Genomic DNA, 23688 nt, shown 5'->3' on the forward strand with positions numbered 1-23688 from the left:
CCGCGGCGCGCTGGGGGAGGACCGCACCTCCGGGAACGGAGCGGGAAAGGGGAGAGAAGGACTACACCTCCCGGCATGCCCCGCGGCGCGCTGGGGGGAGGGCCGCACCTCCCGGCACGGCGCGTGCGCGGGAAAGGGGAGGACTGCATCCCCCGGCATGCCCCGCGGCGCGCGGCCAAGGAGGACCACTCTCCCGGCGTGCCCCGCGGCGCGCGGCCAAGGAGGAGGGCAAGGCGGGCGTTCCCGGCATGCTGCGCGCTGCCTAGCAACGGTCCAATTTGAAAGGCCTTTAGGAGGTGGTGATGGGCGCCTCCCGCATGGACGCCGCCCAGCTGCCCTCCGCCCTGCGGCTCTACCGCCTGCAAGACCGCATCGCCACCTACAAGAACTGGCCCTTCACCGAGGGCTGCTCCTGCACCCCGGAGCGGGTGAGCCAAGGGGGACCCGCCTCCCTCCTCCTCCCCCCTGGTGGGCCCCTCCTCGCTCCCTCTCTTCCTTTCATTCAATCGTATTTTTTCTTGGAACCATCAATCAATCAATCCTATTATTGAGCCTCATCATCATCATCAATCGTATTTACTGAGCGCTTACTGTGTGCAGAGCACCGGACTAAGCGCTTGGGAAGTCCAAATTGGCAACATCTAGGGACAGTCCCTACCCAACAGTGGGCTCACAGTCTAAAAGGGGGAGACAAAACCAAACATACTAACAAAATAAAATAGAATAGATATGTACAAGTAAAATAAATAGAGTAATAAATATGTACACACGTATATACATATATACAGGTGCTGTGGGGAAGGGAAGGAGGTAAGATGGGGGGATGGAGAGGGGGGCGAGGGGGAGAGGAAGGAAGGGGCTCAGTGTGGGAAGGCCTCCTGGAGGAGGTGAGCTCTCAGCAGGGCCTTGAAGGGAGGAAGAGAGCGAGCTTGGCGGAGGGGCAGAGGGATTGGGGGCATTCCAGGCCCGGGGGAGGACGTGGGCCGGGGGTCGATGGCGGGACAGGCGAGAACGAGGTACAGTGAGGAGATTAATGGTGGAGGAGCAGAGGGTGCGGGCTGGGCTGGAGAAGGACAGAAGGGAGGTGAGGTAGGAGGGGGCCAGGGGATGGATGGACAGCCTTGAAGCCCAGGGTGAGGAGTTTCTGCCTGATGCGCAGGTTTCTGCCTGATGCTCATCTGTAAAAATGGGGATCAATCAATCAATCAATCGTATTTATTGAGCGCTTACTATGTGCAGAGCACTGGACTAAGCGCTTGGGAAGTACAAGCTGGCAACATCTATCTATTCTATTTATTTTGTTAGTATGTTTGGTTTTGTTCTCCGTCTCCCCCTTTTAGACTGTAAGCCCACTGGTGGGTAGGGACTGTCTCTAGATGTTGCCAGTTTGGACTTCCCAAGCGCTTAGTCCGGTGCTCTGCACATAGTAAGCGCTCAATAAATACGATTGATGATGATGATGATGATATAGAGACAGCCCCTACCTAGCAGTGGGCTCACAGTCTAGAAGGGGGAGACAGACAACAAAACCAAACATACTAGCAGAATAAAATACATAGAATAGATAGGTACGAGTAAAATAAATAGAGTAATAAATATGTACAAACATATATATGTATTAATCAATCAATCATTTATTGAGCGCTTACTATGTGCAGAGCACTGTACTAAGCGCTTGGGAAGTACAAATTGGCAACATATAGAGACAGTCCCTACCCACCATTGGGCTCACAGTCTAAAAGAATAATAATAACGGCATTTATGAGGCGCTTACTATGTGCCAAGCACTGTTCTAAGCGCTGGGGAGGTTACAAGGTGATCAGGTTGTCCCCCGGGGGGCTCACAGTCTTCATCCCCATTTTACAGATGAGGTCACTGAGGCCCAGAGAAGTGAAGTGACTTGGCCAAAGTCACCCAGCTGACAATTGGCGGAGCTGGGATTCGAACCCATGACCTCTGACTGCCGAGCCCGGGCAAGTATTAAGACTGTGAGCCCCACGTGGGACAACGTGATCGCCTTGTGTCCCCCCCAGCGCTTAGAACAGTGCTTTGCACATAGCGCTTAACAGATGCCATCATCATCACTGATTGATACTCGGTGCAGAGCCCTGTATTTCAGCCGCCGGCTTGCCTCGTCTCCCTAGGCCGCTAACCCCTCGAGGCGGGCCTTCTGTCCCCCCAAAAAACTCTGTGCGCCCCGAATATGCCCACCCAGTACCACGAAGGGTGACGATGAGGGTGGGAACGCCCCGGAAAACCGAAGGGCTTGGGCACCGCCGGATAACCGCAGGACGGTTTTATTTATTATTTATTATTTATTTATTTATTTATTTTACTTGTGCATATCTATTCTATTTATTTTATTTTGTTAGTACGTTTGGTTTTGTTCTCTGTCCCCCCCTTTTAGACTGTGAGCCCACTGGTGGGTAGGGACTGTCTCTATATGTTGCCAATTTGTACTTCCCAAGCGCTTAGTCCAGTGCTCTGCACATAGTAAGCGCTCAATAAATACGATTGATGATGATGATGATAGTAAGCGCTTAACAGATGCCATCATCATCACTGATTGATACTCGGTGCAGAGGCCTGTATTTCAGCCGCCCGCTTGCCTCGTCTCCCTAGGCCGCCAACCCCTCGAGGCGGGCCTTGTGTCCCCCCCAAAAAACTCTGTGCGCCCCGAATATGCCCACCCAGTACCACGAAGGGTGACGATGAGGGTGGGAACGCCCCGGAAAACCGAAGGGCTTGGGCACTGCCGGATAACCGCAGGATGGTTTTATTTATTATTTATTATTTATTATTTATTATTTATTAATTTATTCATTTTACTTGTACATATCTATTCTATTTTATTTTGTTAGTATGTTTGGTTTTGTTCTCTGTCCCCCCCTTTTAGACCGTGAGCCCACTGCTGGGTAGGGACTGCCTCAGTATGTTGCCAACTTGTACTTCCCAAGCGCTTAGTCCGGCGCTCTGCACGTAGTAAGCGCTCAATAAATACGATTGATGATGACGGTTTCCCCTCCGCCCTCCTCACCCGCCGGTTTCACCGCTGTGCTTCCCTCCCCGCAGATGGCCGCAGCCGGGTTCCTGCACTGCCCAAGCGAGAACGGGCCGGACGTGGCACAGTGTTTCTTCTGCTTCAAGGAGCTGGAGGGCTGGGAGCCCGACGACGACCCCCTGTAATAATAATAATAATAATAATAATGACGGCATTTATTAAGCACTGTTCTAAGCGCTGGGGCGGTTACAAGGTCATTAGCTGCCCACGACAAGCTTACAGTCTCGAGGAGAAGCGTGCGTCTCCTGGGTTCCAAGAGGTCCCCCTCTCCATCCCCCCCATCTTACCTCCTTCCCTTCCCCACAGCACCTGTATATATGTATATATGATTGTACATTTTTATTACTCTATTTATTTTACTTGTACATATCTATTCTATTTATTTTATTTTGTTAGTACGTTTGGTTTTGTTCTCTGTCTCCCCCTTTTAGACTGTGAGCTCACTGTTGGGTAGGGACTGGCTCTATATGTTGCCAAATTGTACTTCCCAAGCGCTTAGTACAGTGCTCTGCACACAGTAAGCGCTCAATAAATACGATTGATGATGATGATGAGGTCCCTCGCAAAGGGACTGTCTCTATATGTTGCCAAATTGTACTTCCCAAGCGCTTAGTACAGTGCTCTGCACACAGTAAGCGCTCAATAAATACGACTGATGATGATGATGATGATGATGATGAGGTCCCCCGCAACGCTCCCCTCCCCAGCTCCGGGGACAGGTTGGACCAGGCCAGACTCTTTGTTTCCAAGCGAAGTTCCCTAAGGGAAGAAGGGCAAAATGCAGAGCCGATAGTAGCGTTTAGAACAGTGCTTTGCACATAGTAAGCGCTTAACAAATACCATCATTATTCTTATTAACGGAATCCAGCCATCAATCATATTAGAGAAGCAGCGCAGCTCAGTGGAAGGAGCACGGACTTTGGAGTTGGAGGTCATGGGTTCAAATCCCGGCTCCGCCACTCGTCGGCTGTGTGACTTTGGGCAAGTCACTTCACTTCTCTGGGCCTCAGTTCCCTCAGCTGTAAAATGGGGATTAAGACTGTGAGCCCCCTTGGGACAACCTAATCACCTCCTCAGCGCTTAGAACAGTGCTTTGCACATAGTAAGCGCTTAATAAATGCCATTATTATTATTAATTCATTTATTCAATCCTGTTCATTCATTCCATTAATCATATTTATTGAGTGCTTACTGTGTGCAGAGCACTGTACTAAGCGCTAGGGAGAGTACAATATAACAGACTCAGCTAATAATAATAATGATGGTATTTGTTAAGCACTTACTATGTGCAAAGCACCGTTCTAAGCGCTGGGGCGGTTACAAGGTTATTAGCTGCCCACGACAAGCTTACAGTCTAGAGGAGAAGTGTGTATCTCCTGGGGCTTCTAGTTATAATAGTGGTGACTATTAAGAGAAGCAGCGTGGCTCAGTGGAAAGAGCCCGGGCTTTGGAGTCAGAGGTCATGGGTTCAAATCCCGGCACCGCCACTTGTCAGTTGTGTGACTTTGGGCAAGTCACTTCACTTCTCTGGGCCTCAGTTCCCTCATCTGTAAAATGGGGATTAAGACTGTGAGCCCCCAGTGGGACAACCTGATCACCTTGTATCCCCCCCAGCGCTTAGAACAGTGCTTTGCACATAGTAAGGGCTTAACAAATACCATTATTATTATTATTAGTCTATGTGCTATGCAGCTTGGTGTAGTGGATAGAGCACCGGCCTGGAAATCAGAAGGTCATGGGTTCTAATCCCGGCTCCGCCAATTGTCCGCTGTGTGGCCTTGGGCAAGTCACTTCACCTCTCTGGGGCCTCAGTTGCCTCATCTGTGAAATGTGAATTGGGACTGCGAGCCCAATGTGGGACGGGGACTGTGTCCAACCCAATTACCTTCTATCCACCCCAGAACTTAGAACAGTGCCTGGCACATAGTAAGCGCTCAACAAATCCAATAATAATGATTATTGCTAATGACTACCATTAAGTGCAGGTTGGGAAGATATAAGGCAATCAGGTCAGACAAGACCCTGCCCCACAAGGGGCTTGAAGGGGTGGGAAAACAGGGATTTCACCCCCATTTTACAGAGGAGGAAGCAGAGGCCCAGAGGAGCGAAGAGCCTCCCCCCGGCGTTAGCTTCTGGGGGACGAGCCAATGTTTCAGTGATGTGGGACGTGACATAAATGAATTTTCCAAGGCCATGAGGAAGCGTGACCAACCCTGAGGTCTTTTCATTCATTCATTCAATCGTATTGAGCGCTTACTGTGTGCAGAGCACTGTACTAAGCGCTTGGGAAGTCCAAGGTGGCAACATAGAGAGACGGTCCCTACCCGACAGCGGGCTCACAGTCTAGAAGGGGGAGACAGACAACAAAACAAAACATTAACAAAATAAAATAAATATGTACAAATAAATAGAGTAATAACTACATACAAACATATATACAGGTGTGTATACGTATATGCAGGTCTTCTGCTGAGCTTCTAGATTCTCCTCACGGGTCGTTGCCCTCCCTTCCAGACAGGAACACAAGAATCACTCCCCTGGCTGTGCCTTCGTCGCGCTCAAGAAGAAGATCGAAGACCTGACCGTGCAGGAGTTCCTGAAGCTGGACAAGCAGAGAGCGAAAAACCTGATTGTAAGTAACGGGCGCCGAGACGCGGGGCAGGGAGAGGTCGCTGATGAACGAACGCCTGTGGCCCTTTGCTGGCATCCCTAAAGAAACCCCCGCGGCCCAACAGCCAGTCGATCAATCGCTGGTTTTTATCGAGTGCTTCCCGCGTGCAGAGCTCTGGACTAGGTCCTTAGGAGACTATGATTTAACAGAGTAGGGCAGACGTGACGTCTGCAGACGTCTGTAGACGTCAACAGCCCAGTCCGCACCCTCCGCTCCTCCACCGCTGATCTCCTCACCGTACCTCGCTCTCGCTCGTCCCGCCATCGACCCCCGGGCCTGGAATGCCCCCAATCCCTCTGCCCCTCCGCCAAGCTCGCTCTCTTCCTCCCTTCAAGGCCCTGCTGAGAGCTCACCTCCTCCAGGAGGCCTTCCCACACTCAGCCCCTTCCTTCCTCTCCCCCTCGTCCCTCTCCATCCCCCCCATCTTACCTCCTTCCCTTCCCCACAGCACCTGTATATATGTATATATGTTTGTACGTATTTATTACTCTATTTTATTTGTACATATCTATTCTATTTATTTTATTTTGTTAGTATGTTTGGTTTTGTTCTCTGTCTCCCCCTTTTAGACTGTGAGCCCACCGTTGGGTAGGGATCGTCTCTATATGTTGCCAATTTGTACTTCCCAAGCACTTAGTACAGTGCTCTGCACATAGTAAGCGCTCAATAAATACGATTGATGATGATGATGATGACGTGATCCCTAGTCTCTGGCGGGGGCAGACATTAAATCCTAGGAGAGATGGCAGAGAATAAGGATAATGAGGCAAGCTTCTATTTCAAGGAGGCTTCTGCCACCCCCCTGGGCCCTCTGACTTGGGAGGGGGTGCTCCTCGAGCCCCCCAGTTGAAGGAAGACCAAATCCACGTGGGTACCGGTGGCCGCCACCCCGTAGCTTTACTCACCTTGGAGTCGCCACTTCAAACCATCCCACTCCCGGGCTCTGTCGATCGGTTCGGCCGGGGAGTATCGGGAGAGCAGCAGAATTGGTGTTTACTAAGCGCCCACTAGGCACAATGCACTGTACTAAGCGCTTGGGAGATAGAGCAATCAGCCAATGGTTTCCGTTGAGCCCTTTCTGTGGGCAGAGCACTGTACTGAGCACTTTGGAGGTAGACCAATCGATGATATATATTGAGCGCGTATTTACGAAGCACTTGGAAGAGTCCAGTCTAAGAGTTGGAAGACACGCTCCCTGCCCACGAGGAGCTTCCCGTCTAGAGGGGGAGGCAGGCATCGATATAAATAAATTACAAACGTGTGCATAAGTTACGGCTATGCCAAGAGCTCAGCACAGTGCTCCGCACATAGCACTTGATAAATATGATTGAGTGAATGAGTGAATAATCATCATCATCATCATCATGTCGTATTTATTGAGTGCTTACTATGTGCAGAGCACTGTACTAAGCGCTTGGGAAGTACAAATTGGCACCATATAGAGACAGTCCCTACCCAACAGTGGGCTCACAGTCTAAAAGGGGGAGACAGAGAACGAAACCAAACATACTAACAAAATAAAATAAATAGAATAGATATGTACAAGTAAAATAAATAAATAGAGTAATAAATATGTACAAACATATATACATATATACAGGTGCTGTGGGGAAGGGAAGGAGGTAAAATGGGGGGGATGGAGAGCGGGACGAGGGGAAGAGGGGAATCACCAACCATTGTTCTCGTTTTATGTTTTTGTATCTTCGTTGTTCCTGTGGCTCAGTTGCCAACCCCCACCATACGCACCCCAGAACCCCTTTACTCTTAGATTGGGAGCCTCTGCGGGACGGGGGACCGTGTCTAAATCCCCTTCCCGTTTTCTTCCCCGCGCTCAGCACTTTAATATTACCGCTACTACAACCTAAGCTCCAGTCACGTGCCCTGCCCCCTCTTCCCAGTGTTGAGGGGGGGGTCCCCACTCTCTCCTTCCCACCCAGCTACCCCACCGCCCCCAAATGTGGCGGGTCCCCAGCCCTGACGCCTCGGTTGTGGGGGGGTCTCTCCTTCCTTTCCAGCAAAAGGAAACCTCCCAGAAGAGAGCCACGTTCGAAGAGAAGGCCAAGAAAGTGCGCAGCGCCATCGAACAGCTGGGCTCCTGTGAGTGACTGAGCCCCCGCTGCCCCCCTCCTGCCCCCCACCAGCCCCCCACACCCCTCTGCAGTTGCGGGGGACCCCAGGGCAGGAGCTCCACGACCGGGAAAGACCAACCCTAGCGCCACGTGACTTCCTCTTCTACTCTCTCCGCTGGTTTGTCTTTTTAGGACTGGACCCGTATTTGTCTTTTAGCTTGTGCCGACAATCCGCGGGCGCCGGTCTCCCTCCTCCCTCCCTCCCCGCCGGACAAAGGCCTGAGCCCCTCAGGACTGTCTGCCCACCCCCGGATCGGGGCAGGGGGTCCCACCAGGTGGGCGAGGTTAGAACCCCACAATCTTCAAGTAGTGGACTTAGGCCCAATGTGCCAAGGCTGCGTACCTTTGACTTGTCATTCTGGGTGAATATAGAGCCTTAAATTCAGAGTGATTTATTTCCCCCCCGCCCCATCTCTTCCGGGCCGCCCCAGAAAGCCCCCGTCCCCGAACCTCACCGCATCCTCGAAAAGAGGCTTTTTTTTAAATCTGTCCATCGGGTTTTAATTCTGAATCTCCCCGGGGCAGCGGCGGCGAATGCTTGTGAAATCACCCAACCCTTCCGAGTCGAGCCCCGAATGAAGCAAGCAGCAGAGCCTTTCTCGCGTGTCCTTTAATAGTGAACATTTTATAGATTTCCAAACTCACAATGGAATTGAAAAGAGCAGCCAGCCTGGTGAGAAGGATTTTTTTTCCCCTCCCGCCCTTTCCTCCCCCATCTTAATCCTTTCCAAGGATCTGGAGCAGATGTTGGCACAGCACACGGTCTTGCCTGGCTCACGCGTCTCTAGTTGCAGCCCGATCTTAGTAGGATTCAATGGTGTCTTTATTCTGTATATATGTATATTTTGGGGGGGTTGGGAGGGAGGGAGGCGACGCTAACAGTAGGATTATAAGTGTGGACTGCCCAGCCCCTCTCATTGAGGCAGAGAAGGCTTCTCGGAGGAGGTGACCCCCGATCAGGGGTTTCAAGGCGCCAGCTGTGTGTCGTCTGAGGTGACAGTTGACGGGGACGAGGACAGCGACGGAAGCAGCGTGCCATCTCTCTCGCTCTTTCTGGGGGGCGGGGGGCGGCCAGCGCACCTCCTCTGCTCTCTTTCCTCGAGGAAGAAGAGGCGGCCCCCATCGCAGCCGGCCCTGGCCATCTCTCCCCGGCCCGAGAGTCGAGGTGTGAGCTTCTCCACCCTCCGTCACCCCGGGTTTCCATTGCTCCCCCGGGGAACCAAGCTGACCCGCGGGCCTTGGGATCCCCGGGGGCGGTGATGGTCCGGTCAAGAAAGCGGAATCGAGGGTGGGCGGGCTTTTTGATGCGAAACGGGCACCGTTGGACCCCTGGAAGACCCCTCCATGCCCGGTGGGAGAAGCCTCGCCCGTCTCTGGGCCACCTTCCCAGGGCAGGGCTGGCCGAAAAGCTAACCCCCCTGAGCCGCCGAGGGCCTGAGCTTGCTCGAAACTACCGCTAATGTTCCTTTGGTTTGGGTATTTTTTTTTTATAATGAAAAAAGCTCCCTCTACCACCTACCTCTCCCGTCTCCTTTGTGCCATCTCTGCTGTCTCAGGAGCACTTCCGCGCTGCCAACAGTTGCCTAAACCTCTCCAGTGGAGGGAGAGGGAAGGGGGGAGTATTTTAATAGTAACTGGGGTGTTGAAGCGCTTACTACGTGCCAGGCGCTGTACTAAGCACCGCAGTAGATCAGGTACCTCGTGGGGCTCATGTTCTATCCTGGTGTCCGGCAGATCTACAATAATCAGGTACCTTGTGGGGCTCACATTCTCAGTAGAGGGGGTCTACACTGACGGCCCCGTCCGCTTTTTCTAATGCTAGTTGGGAAGCGCCACGCGCTGAACCCTGTGCTAAGCGTGAAAGGAGATGAGTACAAACAACTCCTGTTTCACACGGGGCTCACTGTCTAAGGCGTCTCGAGCTCACTGTCTAGAGAAGCAGCGTGGCTCAGTGGAAAGAGCCCGGGCTTTGGAGTCAAGAGGTCATGGGTTCAAATCCATGTCTGCTGTGTGACCTTGGGCAAGTCACTTCGCTTCTCCGAGCCTCAGTTACCTCACCTGGGAAATGGGGATTAAGACCGTGAGCCCCAACGTGGGACAACTTGATCACCTTGTATTCTCCCCCGCCCCCCCCCGGCGCTTAGAACATCATCATCATCATCATCAATCGTATTCATTGAGCGCTTACTATGTGCAGAGCACTGTACTAAGCGCTTGGGAAGTACAGATTGGCAATTTTGCAGAACAGTGTTCTGCACATAGGAAGCGCTTAGTAAATACCATTATTTAAAAAAAAGGCGGGAGAGGGTGAACACGCGTTCGAAATATTTCCCCCCGCAAAATTAGGGCTGTGCCATGCTGATCCTGCCAGATCTTAGAGGAGGCTTTGGTAATAAGTGTCTAGGAGACGCCGTACACTGGTCAGTCAGTCAATGAATGGTATTTATTGAGCGCTTACTAGGCGTAGAGCACCGTACTCAGCGCTTGGGCGAGTACATTGCAGCTGAATTAGCAAATACGTTTCCTGTCTGTAAAGAGGTGATAATCCTTGGAGTTGTGGGGAGGGGGCTTGGGCAGGGGAGCCTTTAGTGACCCCAACTAAGGTTTTGGCTCCGTCTCCCCCACCTCCATCCCCCTCTGTCTGCCTTGACCCCAGCTCGAGAAGAGCCCTCAGCCTGGCAGGGAGTTCAGCCCAGCCCCACGGCGTCATTCGTTCAATCATATTTATTCATTCATTCATTCAATCGTATTTATTGAGCGTTTACTGTGTACTAAGCACTTGGGAAGTCCAAGTTGGCAACATCTAGAGACGGTCCCTACCCAACAGCGGGCTCCCAGTCTAGAAGCGGGAGGCAGACGATACAGCAAAACCTATTAACAAAATAAATAGAATAAATATGTACAAGTAAAATAAATAGAGTAATAAATACGTACAAACATATATACATATACACAGGTGCCGTGGGGAGGGGAAGGAGGGGGAGAGGAAGGAGGGGGCTCAGTCTGGGAAGGCCTCCCGGAGGAGGTGAGCTGCCAAGGGGGCTCCCACGCCGCCGGCCCGGGCCCCCTATTTCATTCATTCAGTTGCATTTCTCGAGCTATTACTGTGTGCAGGGCACTGTACTGAGCGCTTGGGAAGTCCAAGTTGGCAACATCGAGAGACGGTCCCTACCCAACAGCGGATTCATTCATTAATTCAAGGTATATCGTCATCATCATCAATCGTATTTATTGAGCGCTTACTGTGTGCAGAGCACTGTACTAAGCGCTTGGGAAGTCCAAGTTGGCAACATATAGAGACGGTCCCTACCCGACAGTGGGCTCACAATCTAGAAGACTCCCTCTTCTCTCATGTGAGAGTTTGGGGAGCACACAATCCCCCCCCCTCCATCGACAATCAGTCGCCAGGGGAGGGTCTCGATCCGGGGGGCCTTGTGGGGGAAGACTTGAGGCGGGTTTTTCTTCTTTATAATGGTATTTGGGTTTTTTTTTAATGCAATGGTATTTAATAATAATAATAATGTTGGTATTTGTTAAGCGCTTACTATGTGCAAAGCACTGTTCTAAGCGCTGGGGGGGGAACACAAGGAGATGAGGTTGTCCCATGTGGGGCTCACAGTCTTAATCCCCATTTTACAGGTGAGGGAACTGAGGCACAGTGAAGTGACTTGCCCGAGGTCACACAGCAGACACGTGGGGGCGGCGGGATTCGAACCCATGACCTCTGACTCCCAAGCCCGCGCTCTTTTTCCACTGAGCCACGCTGGTGTTTGCTAAGCGCTTGCTACGTGCCAGGCTCCGTTCTAAGCGTCGGAGTCGGTACGAGGTACATAGGTTGGACACTGTCCCGCGTGGGGCTCACAGCCTTCACCCCCGTTTTCCAGATGAGGGAACTGAGGCGCCGAGAGGAGATTGCTGGGGGTGGGCCTGCCTTCACCCTCCACCCTGGCATTCGTTCATTCGGTCGTATTTATTGAGCGCTTACCGTGTGCAGAGCAGTGTACTAAGCGCTTGGGAAGTCCAAGTTGGCAACGTGTAGGGACGGGCCGGATCCGCCGCAGCACCAAGCCCCGCTTGCGCAGGGCGAGCTGGGTGTCCTCAATCAATCAATCAATCAATCAATCGTGTTTATTGAGCGCTTACTATGTGCAGAGCACTGTACTAAGCGCTTGGGAAGTACAAATTGTCGGCCGGGACGTCCCGGTGCCCGACGGCCCGCACGGACCGCGCCGTCCGGGGGAAGAGCACCACGCGGGCGGCCGTCCCACCCGGCTGGCCCTCCTCCCCCTCGCCCACCTCGGCCAACTTGGACTTCCCAAGCGCTTAGTACAGTGCTCTGTGCTTACTGAGTGTGCAGCCCCGTTTTAAACACTTGCCAAGAGTCCAACAGAGTTTAGCAGACGTGATCCCTGCCGTCTAGGAGCTGACAAGCTACCTGGATCTCTCCCCCTTCTAATAAATATAATAATAAATCGTATTTATTGAGCGCTTACTCTGTGCAGAGCACTGTACTAAGCGCTTGGGAAGTACAAATTGGCAACACATAGAGGCAGTCCCTACCCAACAGCGGGCTCCCAGTCTAAAAGGGGGAGACAGAGAACAGAACCAAACATACCAACAAAATAAAATAAATAGGATAGGAATGTACAAGTAAAATAAATAAATAAGTAAATAAATAGAGTAATAAATATGTACAACCACATATATACATAGATACAGGTGCTGTGAGGAAGGGAAGGCGGTAAGATGGGGGGATGGAGAGGGGGACGAGGGGGAGAGGAAGGAAGGGGCTCAGTCTAGGCTGTGAGCCCGCTGTTGGGTAGGGACCGTCTCTATATGTTGCCAACTTGGACTTCCCAAGCGCTTAGTACGGTGCTCTGCACACAGTAAGCGCTCAGTAAATACGGCTGATGAAGATGATGCACACAGTAAGCGCTTAATAAATACGATTGAATGAATGAATGAATGTGAGCCCACTGAATGAATGAATTAGACTGTGAGCCCACTGTTGGGTAGGGACCGTCTCTATATGTTGCCAACTTGGACTTCCCAAGCGCTTAGTACAGTGCTCTGCACACAGTAAGCGCTCAGTAAATACGGCTGATGATGATGATGCACACAGTAAGCGCTCAATAAATACGATTGAATGAATGAATGAATGTGAGCCCACTGAATGAATGAATTAGACTGTGAGCCCACTGTTGGGTAGGGACCGTCTCTATATGTTGCCAACTTGGACTTCCCAAGCGCTTAGTACGGTGCTCTGCACACAGTAAGCGCTCAGTAAATACGGCTGATGATGATGATGCACACAGTAAGCGCTCAATAAATACGATTGAATGAATGAATGTGAGCCCACTGAATGAATGAATTAGACTGTGAGCCCGCTGTTGGGTAGGGACCGTCTCTATATGTTGCCAACTTGGACTTCCCAAGCGCTTAGTACGGTGCTCTGCACACAGTAAGCGCTCAGTAAATACGGCTGATGATGATGATGCACACAGTAAGCGCTCAATAAGTACGATTGAATGAATGAATGAATGTGAGCCCACTGAATGAATGAATTAGACTGAGCCCACTGTTGGGTAGGGACCGTCTCTATATGTTGCCAACTTGGACTTCCCAAGCGCTTAGTACAGTGCTCTGCACACAGTAAGCGCTCAGTAAATACGGCTGATGATGATGATGCACACAGTAAGCGCTCAATAAATACGATTGAATGAATGAATGAATGTGAGCCCACTGAATGAATGAATTAGACTGTGAGCCCACTGTTGGGACCGTCTCTATATGTTGCCAACTTGTTCTTCCCAAGCGCTTAGTACAGTGCTCTGCACACAACAAGTGCTCAATAAATACGATTGATTGAATGAATCTGACAGATGAGGTAACTGAGGCACAGTGAAGTGACTTGCCCAAAGTCATAAAGCAAACAAGTGGCAGAGTGGGAATTAGAACCCAGATACTTTCGACTCCCAGGGCTGGGCTCTATCCTGTAGGCTGCCACCACTACTACTACTAATAACGATGGCATTTACTAAGCGCTTACTATGTGCAAAGCACTGTTCTAAGCGCTGGGGAGGTTACAAGGCGATCGGGTTGCCCTACGGGGGGCTCACAGTCTTCATCCCCATTTTCCAGATGAGGGAACTGAGGCCCAGAGAAGTGAAGTGACTTGCCCAGTCACACACCTGGCAGTTGGCGGAGCTGGGATTTGAACTCATGACCCCTTTTAGACTGTGAGCCCCCTGTTGGGTAGGGACTGTCTCTAGATGTTGCCAACTTGGACTTCCCAAGCGCTTAGTCCAGTGCTCTGCACACAGTAAGTGCTCAATAAATACGATTGATGATGATGACTGCTGACTTCAAAGCCCGGGCTCTTTCCACTGAGCCATGCTGCTTCTCATTCATTCATTCATTCAAGTGTATCCAACTTGGACTTCCCAAGCGCTTAGTCCAGTGCTCTGCACACAGTAAGCGCTCAATAAATACTATTGATTGATTGATTGATTGAGCGCTTACTGTGTGCAGGGCACCGTCTTGAGCCCTTGGGAGAGTACAATACAATAGACGGGCACGTTCCCTGCCCGCAGTGAGCTTACAGTCTAGAGGTGGGAGACAGATATTAATACTTTTACTAGCTACTACTACTGTGATGCCTGTGAGGCTTCAAGGCTGTCCATCCCCTCGCCCCCTCCTCCCTCACCTCCCTTCTGTCCTTCTCCAGCCCAGCCCGCACCCTCCGCTCCTCTGCCACCGCTAATCTCCTCACGGTGCCTCGTTGTCGCCTGTCCCGCCATCGACCCCCGGCCCACATCCTCCCCCTGGCCTGGAATGCCCCCAATCCCTCTGCCCATCCGCCAAGCTCGCTCTCTTCCTCCCTTCAAGGCCCTACTGAGAGCTCACCTCCTCCAGGAGGCCTTCCCACACTCAGCCCCTTCCTTCCTCTCCCCCTCGTCCCCCTCTCCATCCCCCCATCTTACCTCCTTCCCTTCCCCACAGCACCTGTATATATGTATATACGTGTGTACATATTTATTACTCTATTTATTTTACTTGTACATATCTATTCTATTTTATTTTGTTAGTACGTTTGGTTTTGTCTCCCCCTTTTAGACTGTGAGCCCACTGTTGGGTAGGGACTGTCTCTATATGTTGCCAATTTGTACTTCCCAAGCGCTTAGTACAGTGCTCTGCACACAGCGCTCAATAAATACGATTGATGATGATGATGATGCCCTCAATCCTGCAGTGCAATTAACAGGATGATCTGCCCTGCCAACTCCACTCCTCCCACCCAGAAGTAAGGGCTGGCACCAGGAGGTACGCAAGGGTTGGGTCCTGGCACCGAAATGATGCCAAAGCCCTTCCATTCCCACTGTGCCAAAGGTGACTTGTCTACCCGGGCTCTTCCCGGTAGAGATGCCGGGGTGGGTGGACCGTGGGAGCTTATTATGTCCCTCCTTCCCTTCAGGCAGCACCACCTCACCTCACCCTGCCTCCAGAGATCTCTATCTCAGTCCTAGGGCTAGCTTTGGGGGGGGGGGGAATCAATCATCAAATCGATCAGTCAGTGGAAATGAAGCGCCCTCTCCATCCCCCCAGCGACTCAGAGTTTGTCCCGTTTCCCAGAATGCATGTGTGTGCCCTGCCTTAGTTTACCCCCCCGCCCCAGCTCTTTGGTGCCCAAGGCCACTAGGGGAGTTTGGGTAAGATTGGAGGGAGGGGCAAGGAGGTGTGTGCTAATTCTCCTACGCATTCATTCATCCAGTCGTATTTATTGAGCGCTTACTGTGTGCAGAGCACCATACTAAGCACTTGGGAAGTACAAGTTGGCAACATCTAGAGACGGTCCCTACCCGACAGCGGGCTCACAGTCTAGAAGGGGGAGACAGACAACAAAACAAAACATGTGGACAGGTGTCAAGTCGTTAGAACAAAGCTAAATTCATTCATTCATTCAATCAATCGTATTTATTGAGCTCTTACTGTGTGCAGAGCACTGTACTAAGCGCTTGGGAAGTCCAAGTTGGCAACATACAGAGACGGTCCCTACTCAATAGCGGGCTCACAGTCTAGAAGGGGGAGACAGACAACAAAACAAAATGTGGACAGGTATCAAGTCGTCAGAGCAAAGCTAAATTCATTCATTCATTCATCCAATCGTATTTATTGAGGGCTTACTGTGTGCAGAGCATTGCACTAAGCGCTTGGGAAGTCCAAGTTGGCAACATCTAGATACGGTCCCTACCCAACAGTGGGCTCACAGTCTAGAATGGGGAGACAGACAACAAAACAAAACATATTAACAAAATAAAAGAAATAGAATAAATATGTACATGTAAAATAAATAGAGTAATAAATATGTACCAACATATATACATGTATACACATACACATATATGCACACAAGCACCCCTGCATAGTAATAATTGTGGTATAAGTAAGCGCTTACTATGTGCCAAGCGCTGTTCTAACCACTGGGGAAGATCCCTTCCTTCCTCTCCCCCTCGTCCCCCTCTCCATCCCCCCATCTTACCTCCTTCCCTTCCCCACAGCACCTGTATATATGTATATATGGTTGTACATATTTATTACTCTATTTATTTATTTATCTTGTACATATCTATTCTATTTATTTTATTTGGTCAGTATGTTTGGTTTTGTTCTCTGTCTCCCCCTTCTAGACTGTGAGCCCGCTGTTGGGTAGGGACCGTCTCTATGTGTTGCCGACTTGGACTTCCCAAGCGCTTAGTACAGTGCTCTGCACACAGTAAGCGCTCAGTAAATACAATTGATGATGATGGTGATGACTGTATGTGTTGCCGACTTGGACTTCCCAAGCGCTTAGTACAGTGCTCTGCACACAGTAAGCGCTCAATAAATACGATTGATGATGATGATGATGATGATGACTGTCTCTATGTGTTGCCGACTTGTACTTCCCAAGCACTTAGTACAGTGCTCTGCACACAGTAAGCGCTCAGTAAATACGGTTGATGGATTGATTGATCCAAGCTAATCGGGTTGGACACAATCCCTGTCCCACCTGGGGCTCTCAGTCTTAATCCCCATTTTGCAGGTGAGGGAACAGCGGCCCAGAGAAGCAAAGCGACTTGCCTGAGGTCACACAGCAGACAAGTGGCGAGCCGGGATGAGAGCTCCGGTCCTTGTGATTCCCGGCCCCGTGCTCTATCCATTAGGCCAGGCTGCTTCCCAACGCACTTGCGCACACCCGGGCAGGGCGAGGATTCCTATAACGGCCCCGGCTCTTAGCAGGAAATCCCGCTCGCTGCTGGGAATAAAGGCCAGGGAGAAAGGGAGGTGGCAGATGAGAACCCGAGTTGAGGACACCACCCAAACCGGCCCGGCCCGTGGCAAGGTAAACAGGTGGCATGGAAATGTCGGTCAGATGCCATCCCCTGGCACCGGTGGCGGGGGTGGGGGGCAGCCCTGGCACCGGATCAATCCATAGGCCGTTTGGCTCCGAGTCAAAACCAACAGGCCGGGAGCCAGCAGGGAGGAGGAGGCCGGTGGCATTCCTGGAAATGAGGCGGCCCCCCCCGACTGCATTTCTGGAAATATGCCAGGGCCACCTGGCAATGGGTGGGGGGAGCCGGATGGGAAAGGGGGTCGAGGGGACGGGGCAGGGGGGGAAAGCGGGAGCGATGCGTGTCCAGACACCTCATTCCACCCCCCTCCAAGATCCCATAGGTTGGAATTAGGGCAGCTGGGCCTGGAGACCCCCGCTCACCCACCCTGCCCTCCCCCTTTTAGACTGTCTCCCCCTTTTAGACTGTGAGCCCACTGTTGGGTAGGGACCATCTCTAGATGTTGCCAATTTGTACTTCCCAAGCGCTTAGTACAGTGCTCTGCACATAATAAGCGCTCAATAAATACGATTGATGATGATGCAGGGGTCCTGCGACGGGTGGGGTTGAGATTGGGGGCTCCTCATTTCTCAGCACGGAGCAAGAACGGGTCTAACGCTGGTGCGTGGCAAGCACGCTTTTTATGGTATTTTTAATCAATCAGTCAATCAATCAATCGTATTTATTGAGCGCTTACTGTGCGCAGAGCACTGTACTAAGTGCTTAAGTTGGCAACATAGTCATCATCATCAATCGTATTTATTGAGTGCTTACTGTGTGCAGAGCACTGTACTAAGCGCTTGGGAAGTCCAAGTCGGCAACATAGAGAGACAGTCATCATCATCACCATCAATCGTATTTATTGAGCGCTTACTGTGTGCAGAGCACTGTACTAAGCGCTTGGGAAGTACAAGTTGGCAACATATACAGTCCCTTCCCAACAGTGGGCTCACAGTCTAAAAGCACTTTACTATGTGCCAGAGACCGTACTAAGCGCTGGAGGAGACAAAAGTTAATCGGGTCGGACACAGTAATAATAATAATAATAATAATAATAATAATGATGGCATTTATTAAGCGCTTACTATGCACAAAGCACTGTTCTAAGCACTGGGGAGGTTACAAGGTGATCAGTTTGGCCCACGGGGGGCTCACAGTCTTAATCCCCATTTTAGCAGATGAGGGAACTGAGGCCCAGAGAAGTGAAGTGACTCGCCCAAAGTCACCCAGCTGACAACTGGCGGAGCTGGGATTTGAACCCATGACCTTTGACTCCAAAGCCCGGGTTCTTTCTAGACTGTGAGCCCACTGTTGGGTAGGGACTGTCTCTATATGTTGCCAACTTGTACTTCCCAAGCGCTTAGTACAGTGCTCTGCACACAGTAAGCGCTCAATAACTACGATCGATTGCTTGATTTCCACTGAGCCACGCTGCTTCTCTACATTCTCTACCCCAGTACCTCTCCCAGTTGAGGTTCGCAGTCTTCGCCCCCATTTTACAGATGAGGGAACTGAGGCCAAGGTCACGCAACAGAAGAGGGGTGGAGCGGGGATTAGAATCTAGGTCCTTCTCACTCCCAGGCCCAGGCTTTATCCACTAGGATTCAGTGCCATTGGATCGGAAACGGTCCCTGTCCCCTGTGGGGGCTAAGAGCCTAAAGGGGAGAGAAAGTAGGTATTGAATCCCCATTTTGCGGATGAGGAAACTGAGGCCCAGAGGAGTGAAGTCACAGCCAGGCGGGGACCAAGTCCGAGAGGCCAGAGAACTTTCCACTGGGCCGTAATAGACAATTTCCCAGGGCTGGGGTGGTGGGCTAATAACAATAAATGTGGTATTTGGTAAGAGCTTACTATGTGCGAGGCCCTGTACTAAGTGCTGGGGTAGATGCAAGCAAATCAAGTTGAACGCAGCCTTAATAATAATAATAATAATAATAATAATAATGGCATTTGTTAAGCACTGTTCTAAGCGCTGGGGGGGATACAAGGTGATCAAGCTGTCCCATGTGGGGCTCACGGTCTTAATCCCCATTTTACAGAGGAGGGAACTGAGGCCCAGAGAAGTGAAGTGACTCGCCCAAAGTCACCCAGCTGACAAGTGGCGGAGCCGGGATTCGAACCCGTGACCTCTGACTCCCAAGCCCGGGCTCTGTCCACTGAGCCACGCTGCTTCCCTTCTGCGTCATCTATGCATTTTGATCGGTGACTTCTGGCCATTCAATATTCGCCTCGCCCCCCCAACCCCACCGCACTTATGTACATATCTTTAAATAATATATTATCAATAATTTATTCATACTAATGTCTACCTCCCCCTCTAGACGGTAAACTCGTCATGGGCAGGGAAAGTGTCTGCTAATTCTGTCATTCATTCAATCGTATTTATTGAGCGCTTACTGCGTGCAGAGCACTGCCGTCCTCTCCCAAGCGCCTCATACAGCGCTCTGCACATAGCAAGCGCTCAGTAAATACGACTGAGGGACTGTCTCTATGTGTTGCCAATTTGTACTTCCCAAGCGCTTAGTACAGTGCTCTGCACATAGTAAGCGCTCAATAAATACGATTGATGAGGATGACTGATTGATTGATCGCCCCACAGCACTTATGTTCGTTATCTGTAATGTATTTATTTCTTTTATTTATTTTTTAAGCGCTTAGTACAGTGCTCTGCACAGAGAGTAAGCGCTCAGTAAATACGATTGAATGAATTTCTGTTGTCTGCCTCCCCCTCTAGACTATTAGCTGGTTGTGGGCAGGGAATGTGTCTGTTTATTGTTCTGTTTTGCTGTAGCAAGAGTTTTGTACAGTGCTTCGGACACAGTAAGCACTCAATAATAATATTGGTATTTGTTAAGCGCTTACTATGTGCAAAGCACTGTTCTAAGCGCTGGGGAGGTTACAACGTGATATGTTTGTACATATTTATTACTCTATTTATTTTATTTGTACATATCTATTCTATTTATTTTATTTTGTTAGTATGTTTGGTTTTGTTCTCTGTCTCCCCCTTTTAGACTGTGAGCCCACTGTTGGGTAGGGACTGTCTCTATATGTTGCCAATTTGTACTTCCCAAGCGCTTAGTACAGTGCTCTGCACATAGTAAGCGCTCAATAAATACAATAAATACAATTGATGATGATGATCAGGTTGTCCCACGGGGGGCAAAATATATACGATTGAATGAAAGGATGATTGATTCACACAGAGAGGAGCCAGGCATACATGTTTTGTTTTGTTCTCTGTCTCCCTCCTTCTAGCCTGTGAGCCTGTTGTTGGGTAAGGACCGTCTCTATATGTGGCCTACTTGTACTCCCCAAGCGCTTAGTACAGTGCTCTGCACACGGTAAGCGCTCAATAAGTGCGATTGATTGAATAAATGAATGAACGCCCGGAATTCCCGGAGGCTGCAATCCCAGAATTTGCCACAGGAGGACGCCGGAGCTCAGCTTTGGGCCCCTCCAGCCCTTACTGTGTGCAGAGCACTGTACTAAGCGCTTGGGAAAGTACACTAATAATAATAATAATAATAGTGGCATTTATTACGCGCTTACTATGTGCAAAGCACTGTTCTAAGCGCTGGTGAAGTTACAAGGTGAGCAGGTTGTCCCACGGGGGGGCTCACATCATCATCATCATCATCAATCGTATTTATTGAGCGCTTACTATGTGCAGAGCACTGTACTAAGCGCTTGGGAAAGCACACTAATAATAATAATAATGATGGCATTTATTACGTGCTTACTATGTGCAAAGCACTGTTCTAAGCGCTGGTGAAGTTACAAGGTGAGCAGGTTGTCCCACGGGGGGGCTCACATCATCATCATCATCATCAATCGTATTTATTGAGCGCTTACTATGTGCAGAGCACTGGACTAAGCGCTTGGGAAAGCACACTAATAATAATAATAATAATGATGGCATTTATTACGCGCTTACTATGTGCAAAGCACTGTTCTAAGCACTGGTGAAGTTACAAGGTGAGCAGGTTGTCCCACGGGGGGGCTCACATAATCATCATCATCATCAATTGTATTTATTGAGCGCTTACTATGTGCAGAGCACTGGACTAAGCGCTTGGGAAAGCACACTAATAATAATAATAATGATGGCATTTATTACGCGCTTACTATGTGCAAAGCACTGTTCTAAGCACTGGTGAAGTTACAAGGTGAGCAGGTTGTCCCACGGGGGGGGCTCACATAATCATCATCATCATCAATTGTATTTATTGAGCGCTTACTATGTGCAGAGCACTGGACTAAGCGCTTGGGAAAGCACACTAATAATAATAATAATGATGGCATTTATTACGCGCTTACTATGTGCAAAGCACTGTTCTAAGCACTGGTGAAGTTACAAGGTGAGCAGGTTGTCCCACGGGGGGGCTCACATAATCATCATCATCATCAATTGTATTTATTGAGCGCTTACTATGTGCAGAGCACTGGACTAAGCGCTTGGGAAAGCACACTAATAATAATAATAATGATGGCATTTATTACGCGCTTACTATGTGCAAAGCACTGTTCTAAGCACTGGTGAAGTTACAAGGTGAGCAGGTTGTCCCACGGGGGGGCTCACATAATCATCATCATCATCAATTGTATTTATTGAGCGCTTACTATGTGCAGAGCACTGGACTAAGCGCTTGGGAAAGCACACTAATAATAATAATAATGATGGCATTTATTACGCGCTTACTATGTGCAAAGCACTGTTCTAAGCACTGGTGAAGTTACAAGGTGAGCAGGTTGTCCCACGGGGGGGCTCACATAATCATCATCATCATCAATTGTATTTATTGAGCGCTTACTATGTGCAGAGCACTGTACTAAGCGCTTGGGAAGTACAAATTGGCAACATGTAGAGACAGCCCCTACCCAACAGTGGGCTCACAGTCTAAAAGGGGGAGACAGAGAACAAAACCAAACATACTAACAAAATAAAATAAATAGAATAGATATGTACAAGTAAAATAAATAAATAAATAGAGTAATAAATATGTACAAACATATATACATATATACAGTCTTCATCCCCATTTTCCAGATGAGGGAACTGAGGCCCAGAGAAGTGAAGTGACTTGCCCAAAGTCACACAGCTGACAAGTGGCGGAGCCAGGATGTGAACCCACGACCTCCGACTCCCAAGCCCGGGCTCTTTCCAGGGAGCCATGCTGCTTCACTACAAAAATAAATATACAGTGACATTCCCAAGCGCTTAGTACAGTGCTCTGCACACAGTAAACGCTCAATAAATATGATTGATTGATTGATTGATTCCCTGTCCACAACGAGCTCACCTAGAGGCGGAGAGACAGACATCAATACCAACCGACACCAACTTGTACTTCCCAAGCGCTTAGTCCAGTGCTCTGCACACAGTAAGCGCTCAATAAATACGATTGATTGATTGATTGATCAATACAAATAAATAAATTGACAGATCTCTACATAAGCACTGTGGGGCTGGGGTGAGGGGGAAGAGCAAGAGGGAATAAGTCAGTGATGAGGAAGGGAGTGGGAGATGAGGAAAAGTGGGGCTTAGTCAGGGAAGGCCTCTTGGAGGAGATGGGCCTTCAATAATTAATTAATTCAATCGTATTTATTGAGCGCTTACTGTGTGCGGAGCACTGTGCTAAGCGCTTGGGAAGTACAAGTTGGCAACATATAGAGACAAGGCTTTGAATAATAATCATCATAATAATGACGGCATTTATTAAGCGCTTACTATGTGCAAAGCACTGGTCTAAGCGCTGGGGTGGTTACGAGGTGATCGGGTTGTCCCACGGGGGAGCTTACAGTCTTAATCCTCATTTTCCAGATGAGGGAACTTATTAAGTGACTTGCCCAAAGTCTCACAGCTGACAGTCGGCGGAGCGGGGATTTGAATCCACGACCTCCGACTCCAAAGCCCGGGCTCTTTCCACTGAGCCACGAGGGGAGAGTCATTTTCTGCGCATTGCGTCGCGCGCGAGGCCGAGCGGGGCTGAGGCGGGCCTAGTCATGGCGGCGGTTGGGCCTGAGGCGATGGCGTCGGGCCTCAGCGACGAGGCGGCCTTCGCCCTCTGCTCCGACCCCGACCCCAGCACCAAGGTAACAAAGGGGGGGTCGGCACGGTCGACAGGGACGGGGTAGGTCCGGCCATGACCAGTCCTGACCGGTCCTGACCGGTCCTGACCAGTCCTGTCATGGCTGCCCCCCAACATTGGCCATGGTACTTCGGGCCTGGGGCTGGGCCTCCTCCCCATCCAGCCTGGCTGGCCTCGTTTTCTCCTACAAGAATCACGATTTTACTTGCACGTATTTATTCTGTTTGGTTTATTTTGTAGCTCTCTTCCTCCCTTCAAGGCCCTGCTGAGAGCTCACCTCCTCCAGGAGGCCTTCCCAGACTGAGCCCCTTCCTTCCTCTCCCCCTCGTCCCCCTCTCCATCCCCCTCATCTTACCTCCTTCCC

At 50.2% G+C, this 23688-nt stretch overlaps 1 protein-coding gene across 5 annotated transcripts; it reads left to right on the forward strand.

Moving 5' to 3' along the window:
- The first annotated feature begins 237 nt into the window (after nt 1–237).
- BIRC5 (baculoviral IAP repeat containing 5) lies at nt 238–9379 on the forward strand. 5 transcript variants are annotated; one of them, XM_038742015.1, is made up of 5 exons: nt 238–428; nt 3073–3182; nt 5576–5693; nt 7748–7829; nt 8387–9379. In XM_038742015.1, exons 1-5 carry the CDS (start codon nt 303–305, stop codon nt 8473–8475), a joined length of 525 nt encoding a protein of 174 aa, XP_038597943.1. In that variant the 5' UTR covers nt 238–302; the 3' UTR covers nt 8476–9379. The 5 variants fall into 5 exon arrangements, with proteins under 5 accessions (XP_038597943.1, XP_038597946.1, XP_038597947.1 ...); XM_038742018.1 differs by having other exon boundaries at nt 239–428; nt 8594–9379; XM_038742019.1 differs by having other exon boundaries at nt 239–428; nt 8965–9379.
- Nucleotides 9380–23688: the final 14309 nt, after the last annotated feature.

Source organism: Tachyglossus aculeatus, unplaced genomic scaffold (genome assembly GCF_015852505.1).
Source record: "Tachyglossus aculeatus isolate mTacAcu1 unplaced genomic scaffold, mTacAcu1.pri SUPER_34, whole genome shotgun sequence".
Taxonomy (NCBI): domain Eukaryota; kingdom Metazoa; phylum Chordata; class Mammalia; order Monotremata; family Tachyglossidae; genus Tachyglossus; species Tachyglossus aculeatus.